This window comes from Hyaena hyaena, unplaced genomic scaffold (genome assembly GCF_003009895.1).
Source record: "Hyaena hyaena isolate Hyena2069 unplaced genomic scaffold, ASM300989v1 scaffold_316, whole genome shotgun sequence".
NCBI lineage: Eukaryota > Metazoa > Chordata > Mammalia > Carnivora > Hyaenidae > Hyaena > Hyaena hyaena.
The window spans coordinates 1,488,154-1,495,326 of NW_024080946.1; the positions used below are offsets into that span (position 1 = coordinate 1,488,154).

Below are 7,173 nucleotides of genomic sequence, written 5' to 3' on the forward strand. Positions count from 1 at the left end.
GACGCTCTGGAGGGCAACCTGGTCGCAGGTCACCAAAAGTTGGCCATTGAGAGGAAGCCCGCCTACAGGACGAAGCCGCTAGAGCTTTCGGGGCTGGCGGGGCAGGCTGGTCCCAGACGCGCTGAGGCAGCGCCGCCCGGGGCTCGTCGCCCGCCCTGCGCGTCCGGAGCGCGTCACACCTGGATGTGCGGGAGGCGCGGCGACGGGGGGGCCGCATCGGCCGCGGGCGGGGCCACCCTCCCCTCTACACCGTTGGGTTTTATACCACGAATAACTTGAGAAGAAACTAAAGTTTAACGAAACGGGGGGCACGGCGTCCGGGGGCAGGGCCGCCGGGGCGACGCAGCGCCTGGGCCTCCGTTTCCTGTGCCCGCGGAGGCCGGACAGAGGGAGGCGGCGCGACCCCGGGCACAGGCGCCGGTGTCCCCTCGGCCGCGGCCACCCCCTGCCTTCATGCGGCCCCCAACGGAAAGGGCGCTCGTGCCGTGGAAGTGCCACGAGGGGCAGGTTTGCTCCACGAGAAGAACCAGTTAGTGATCGAGACAGAGCCCGACGGGGGAGGGGCAGAGACACACGATCCGCAGCAGCTCCAGGCTCCAGCCGGCAGCGCAGAGCCCGACGCGGGGCTCGAACCCACGAACCCGAGATCCTGACCTGAGCCGAGGTCGGCGCTTCTCCGGCTGAGCCCCCCGCGCCCTCACCCACCTCCACGGTGGAGACAGTGCGGGCCGTGTCGGATCTCCAGGACCCTCCGCGGGGCTCGCGGGCAGCTGCGCTTCCGAGCCCGTCGCGCCCCCCGGCTCCTCCTCGACACCCCCTCGGCCCGGGGGCGAGCGGGCTCCCTCCAGGCGGGGCCTCCGGGAGCCCCAAGCTCTCGGTCCCCACGTCTTGCACCCTTTCAGCCGCAGCGGCGACCGGTCCACCCCTTTGATTTCAGTCCGACCCTCAGAGCCCTGGGAGCCCCGTGCCCGCCCGAGGGCTCCCCAGTCAGGGCCTCGCACCACCCACCTGCAGCTTAAAAGCGACCTTCCGCGCGCTGTCGCGGGTGCGCGTCCCTTTGCCCCCCGCACCCGCAGGACAGGCTTCCCGCCTCCCCCCGCGCGGCCGTGGCCACCGGCGGCCTCGCCGTAAAACACGCCCTGGGGAGACCGGTTCTTTGGGCCTCACCCGTTGCCCTCTGCGGCCCCCGGCTCAAGGCAGGGAGGCCTTCCCGGGGGAGGGGCCCCGGGGGGCGGGGCCTCAGGGGCTGGCGACCCCCCCCCCCCAGCTCTCCCGAAGCCCACCCGGGGCGACGAGCTCAGCGCGGGGGGGCCCCTTGCACGGAGGACACCGCCCAGGGCCCCGGGGCCTTGCTTCCTCCACGCAGGCCGGCCCCCTGCCGGCGCCGGGTCTGTCCCTGTGTCGCCCCGTCGGGGACAGACGGCCGTCCGTGCGGACGCAGACGCAGACCCGCAGCTGGGAGAGGGGCACGCGACGCGCACCCGACCCTTTTCCACACTCTGGGGAAACCGTGGGGGGCGGCGGAGTGCGGGGGTCCAGGCGCGAGGCTCCGGGCCACCCTCGGGGGCTGCAGCCGCAGGCAACGCCGCACGGGCCTCAGGCCGCGGCGCAGAGAGCGGTGTGGCCCGGCCCCCATCTCTTCTGACACTTTAACAGGAGCAAAGCGACACAACAGGGTCAGACGATGAGGGCGCTGAAGAGAAGAAAGCCGGGCGACCTGATGCGGGAATTCCGGGCTAGGAGGCTGCCCGGGAGGCACTCGTGGACTGCGGTGGAGATAAAGGCAGGCAGCCACAGCGCACGTGCAAAGGCCCTGAGGCGGCACCTCCCTGGGTCTGTGTTAGGAAACAAAAGGCCAGTGTAGGGGCGCCTGGGTGGCTCAGTCGGGTCAAGCGGCTGACTTCACTTCCGGTCACATGATCTTCAGCTCAGGTTCATGAGTTCGAGCCCCGCGTCGCGCTCTGTGGCCGGAGCAGATTCTGTGTCTCCGTCTCCGTCTCTGTCCGCCCCTCCCTGACTCACACTGCCTGTCAAAAAAATAAACATTAAAAAAAAAAAAAGGCCACGTGGCGAGTGCACGCTCCTCTCAAGTCTGATGAAAAGCCACTGGAGGCCTTTTCAACAGAAGCGGGAGGCAGGGACCAGACTTCACCTGCTGCCGCAGAGGACGGGGGGCCGGAGGGGAAGGATGGGGACCGCGGGGGGGGGGCTTGGGGAGGTCCTGTTGGGGGGGGAGGATGTGACGGGAAACTATGGGTGAAGGAGACGGTAGAGGAAGAAAACAAACGAGTCTGTGCTTTGGGGCCCGCGCTGCCGGGAAACCAGGCGGAAACCAGGGCCCTGTTCTAGCCGCGCCCCAGGGCACAGGGGTTTGGACACCCCAGCGGGGTCGCGGCGGCGGCTGGAGAGATGCAGAAATGAGGGCCGACAATGGGGGGGAGGCCCTACTCACCCCGATTCTGCCCCCGGCTTCTTGCACAATGACCTGGCCCTGGATGGACGCAGGGGGTGGGGGGTGGGGGGGTCGTCTCCGCTAGGCCCTGGCCACTTCCAGGGGTTTCTTTTTCCAAATTTGGTCAGTTTTCATTGGTTACTTGCGGCCTTCCCCACCTCCGTTTCCCTAGAGGGGCGACGGGGGTGGGGGGGTGGTTTGAGAGGCGTGGGGTTCGAGAAGCAGCCCTGAAGGCCGGCAGCGCCCCAGGCCTAGAACCCTGGCTAACTGGGCAAAGCCACTAACCTGTGTCTCCCAGGCCTCAGTTTCCTCATCTGTACAATGAGGCCACTGGGCAGAAACCACCTGCGTCTCCCGGGAGCCCTGGGCCGCACCCCCCGCCCGGGGCCTGGGCCGCACTCCCACCCCTGCACGTTCCCCCCCCACCCAGTTCCTTCTCCCCTGCAGTCNGTTACTTGCGGCCTTCCCCACCTCCGTTTCCCTAGAGGGGCGACGGGGGTGGGGGGGTGGTTTGAGAGGCGTGGGGTTCGAGAAGCAGCCCTGAAGGCCGGCAGCGCCCCAGGCCTAGAACCCTGGCTAACTGGGCAAAGCCACTAACCTGTGTCTCCCAGGCCTCAGTTTCCTCATCTGTACAATGAGGCCACTGGGCAGAAACCACCTGCGTCTCCCGGGCCCCCCCCCCCCCCCCGCCCCCCCCCAGCCTGAGCCACACGGCCCTGCCTGCACGTTCCCCCCCCACCCAGTTCCTTCTCCCCTGCAGTCAAGGCCAGGCCTCCCCCAGGGCTGGAGAACCTTCCCTCGGCCCGCCCTGGCCACGCTCCCGGGGGGCTGGGGGTCTAGGGGAAGAACTTGACAAAGCCCCCACTTCTGCCCCCGCCCCCCAGGGTGAATCTTCAGATTTTTTAAAGGGAAAGCACATTCTTCTCTGAAATCACCTGATTTTCTCTAACCCTGGTGTTCTGAAAACACTGGGCCAAACAGGCAGATAGGGGGGTGGGCGAGGGCTAGACGCTTGCGGTCTCCTCGGCCCCTCTGACCCATCGATCCGGCTTCTGAATGGGCCGCATCGCGACACACCAGCCCTTTCTTTCTTGAAACTCTCTCCTCTAAGCTTCTGCGCCCCCAGCCACAGCTGGTTTCCTCCCTCCCCTCGGCCCCCTGTGGCCACCCCTCCCCTCCCCCTCCCCCCGCGCTGACCCCAGGGAGGACCCCCTGGCCCAGCCTGCCCCGAATTCAGTTTTCCAGCAACCTCGTCTCCCGCGATGGCCTGAGGCTGCCCCGCCGGCCACTCGGGGTCCCCCAGGCCCCGCCCGCTCTCTGCTCTCGCTCTGACCTTTAGAGCCCCAAGCTCAGGGCTCTCCGGGCCAGTCACCTGGCTCCCTGCCCCATGTCCACGTCCCCTGGGCCACCTCCCCCGCGTGCCCTCTGCTCATTCTAGGATGGCTCTGGGTCCGGACAGACAGACATTCCTGGGGGGGGGGGGGCAGCTCCGTCTTCCTGCTTCTCGGTCACCGAGCAGCAAACAGCCCAGCCCGAAAAGCTCTGCACTTCCGGAACCTGTGGGTTTTGCTTAAGCTCCGCAGTCGCTGCAAGATCTTTCTGCTCCCGGGGCTCAGCCCGGGGCGCTTTCAGAAACCCACCCCCTGCCCCCCCCTCTCGGCTAGGAGACTCCCTCACCTTGGCCGAGGTCCGGCAAGGTTTTCCTGGCCCTTGATGTCCACTCGGGGGGTCCTCCTTCCTAGGAGAGGGGCCCTGGGCTTACCTGCCGTCTCACGGGCTGCACCCACTGCCCTGGGAGTGAGGCCCTTCCTGGCTCCGTGCGACTGACACCCCCTCCCCCATCCCCCCAAAAAACCCCACCCCCGTCTCACCTTTTCTAGCTTCAATTTCTTCACTGGCTTGTCCGAGGGTGAAGGGGTCAGTGCCCGCTCCGGGAAAAGGGCGCGCGGGGAGAGGAGGGGACTCTTGGGGCAGAAGCCCGGACACCCCTATCCTGATTCTGCGGACTTCGGGGCCTCCAGCCCTCTCCCCCTGGAACCCCGATTTTCGACGTCCCGTCCCACCCACCCCTCCATGCTCAGGCCTCAAATCGCTTACCCCAAAGGGGTCGGCTCTCCCCTCGGGTGTCTCCCCGTGGCCTCAGCTTCCCAAGTAGAGGTTTCTTCGGCTTCGAGAAAGACTGTCCGGCGGCCCTTCTGCACCCGCGACGCTGGACCCCGCCCAGCTCGGGGCCCCCAGACGGGCACGGGCTCTGCAGGGGGACTCGCCTGAACCAGAGTCGGGGGTCGCACGCGGGCGCCGAGAATGGGAGGGGTGTGGCCGGAGCGGCTCCCCTCCCCCCTCCCGACTCAGGACTCCCCCTGGGGTCGCACCCCGACTCAACCCGCTCCACCGCGGAGCCGCCGTCTGGCCTTGGGGACAACGGTGGCGGCTCGTGCGCACAAAATGGGGCGCTTGGAGCATCACGCCCGTGGGGGTGGGGGGGTCGGAAACGTCCTCGGGGAGACGCCTGCGGTCGTCCCGCGCTTCAGCCCCGGCGGTGCCCAGGCCCCTCGGGCAGGAGATCCGGGCGCACGGCGGGGGGCGCCTCGGACCCGGGCGGGGGTCCCCCTCGAAGACGCCCTAGCTCACTTCGCGTTGCCCCGGCCGACCGCGCGAGGGCGTGCCCTGTGTTAGTTCGGACGAATTAAAGCTGGGCCGGCGGGCCGGCCTGGGGCCCCCTGGACGCGCTCGGGGCGTCGGCGGCCGCGGCGCACTCTCGGCTGCCGGACGCAAGGCTCCGGGCCGCGCGGCCTCCCCCGGGGCCCGCGCTATTGGCCTCCGCAGCGGGGGCCCCCCTCCGCTCGCCTCCCGCAGCCGAGGGTGCGCCTCTCCGTCCCCGTCTGCCGGGCCCTTCCCGGGCGCGGGCCGCCTCCCCGCTGCGCCGCAGGCTCGGGCCCTGCCCGGGGCGCTCGGCCGGGGGCTCGGCGGCGCCCGGGAGGCGCCGTCCGGGGCGCCAGAGGCCGCGGAAGGGGCTCCAAGAAGCACAAGTTGGCGCTGGCTCCGCACCAGGCTGTTGTTGTTCTCAACGTGGTCCGCCACGGCGCTATAAAGGCGGAGCCGAGCGCCCCCCTCGCCAGAGCGCAGCGCGCACGCCCAGCGGCTCCGGCGGCGACGGCGCTCCCTCGGCCGCTCTCCCCGCTGCGCCCGGGCCCCGGCTCCGGCCCCCCGCGCCCCGGCCCCCCGCGCCCCGGCCCCCCGCCCCGGCCGGCCCGGCCCCCCGCCCCAGCCCTGCCGCCCGGCCCCAGGCCCGGCCGCGGCCGCTCCCGCCTGGAGCCGCCGCGCGCCCCCAGCCCCCCGGCGCCCCCGCGGCCCCTCGCCTTCCTCTTCCCGGCGCGGCCCCCGGGCTTCCGCGCCCCGCCCGCCGCCAACCCGCTCGCCACCATGTCCGTGGAGCTGGAGGAGGCGCTGCCGCCGACGACCGCCGAGGGGGCGGCCCGGAGGGCGGCCAAGGCCGGCGGCCCCGCCGCGCCGGCCGCGGCCAAGAAGAAGCGGAGCAGCCGGAAGAAGAGCCAGCCGGGCAAGTACAGCCAGCTGGTGGTGGAGACGATCCGCAGGCTGGGCGAGCGCGGCGGCTCGTCGCTGGCGCGCATCTACGCGGAGGCCAGGAAGGTGGCGTGGTTCGACCAGCAGAACGGGCGCACCTACCTCAAGTACTCGGTCAAGGCGCTGGTGCAGAACGACACGCTGCTGCAGGTGAAGGGCACCGGCGCCAACGGCTCCTTCAAGCTCAACCGCAAGAAGCTGGAGGGCGGCGGCGAGCGGCGCGGGGCCTCGGCCGCCGCCGCCCCGCCGCCCGCCGCGCACAAGGCCCGGAAGGCGGCGCCGGGGCCGCGGCGCGCGGACACGAAGGCGGCCAAGGGCCCGAAGCCGGAGAAGCGCGCGCACAAGAAGGGCGCCGCCGCCAGGAAGGACAAAGGCGCCAAGGCCAAGAAGGCGGCGGCCGCGGGGGGCGCGAAGGTGAAGAAGGCGGCCAAGCCCAGCGTCCCCAAGGTGCCCAAGGGCCGCAAGTGAGCGCGCCGCCCGGCCGCGCCCCCGGGTGCATGTAGGGTTCGTGCGCTCGCCCGGCCGGGTCCCCCGCCGCCCCCGCTCCGAGCCGCGCGGGGGGCCCGGGCCCCCCGTCCTCTCCGCCCCCCCGCCCCCCCGCCGCCGCCGGAGCGGGATTTTTTGTTGTTGTTTTCGCTTTAGATTTTTGAAACGGCCTGGCGACGCCTCCATTGGCTCGCGCCCTTGGCAACGGCTGTCTCCATGGTAACCGGCCCCCCGGCGCCAGTGGCCGAGGCCGCGCCCGCCAGCCGGGGCGGGGTCCGCGGGGCAGCCGGGCCACGGTGTCCCGATGCGCCGCCGCCGCCGCCCCCCCCCCGCTCCTCCCCGCCCCCGGGTGCGCGACCCGCAACCTCGGGGCGCGGCGCCGCGCGGCCTCCCCTTTCTCCCGGTGGCCTTTTTGGGGCACAATAAATTGTTTAAACCTTTGAGCCGCTTTCGTTTTCTTCCGAGTGGAGGAGGGACGGGCGCGGTCGCCGAGCCGCTTGGGTTGGACGGTGGGCCCCGAGGGTCTTGGGGGCCCCGGGTGCTGGCGGGGTGGGGGTGGGGGTGGCGGGGCCGGGGGGGGCGGTCCCGGAAGGCGCCTCGAGGCACCGAGCCCCCGTGCGCGGAGGTGGAACCGTGAGGGAGATGGGGGT

At 71.1% G+C, this 7,173-nt stretch overlaps 1 protein-coding gene and 1 long non-coding RNA gene across 2 annotated transcripts; one reads left to right on the top strand and one right to left on the bottom strand.

Annotated features, from left to right (window-relative positions):
* Positions 1 to 1,999: 1,999 nt before the first annotated feature.
* On the bottom strand, positions 2,000 to 4,274 carry LOC120242706. The gene is made up of 3 exons (XR_005531144.1): positions 4,130 to 4,274; positions 2,453 to 2,620; positions 2,000 to 2,027 (listed from the first exon to the last, which is right to left on the bottom strand). It is a non-coding gene; the product is annotated as an uncharacterized LOC120242706 (long non-coding RNA).
* Positions 4,275 to 5,741: 1,467 nt separating this feature from the next.
* Positions 5,742 to 6,966, top strand: LOC120242699 (histone H1.10). Its single transcript, XM_039248608.1, has one exon. The coding sequence runs from the start codon at positions 5,876 to 5,878 to the stop codon at positions 6,503 to 6,505; it is 630 nt and encodes a 209-aa protein (XP_039104539.1). The 5' UTR covers positions 5,742 to 5,875; the 3' UTR covers positions 6,506 to 6,966.
* Positions 6,967 to 7,173: the final 207 nt, after the last annotated feature.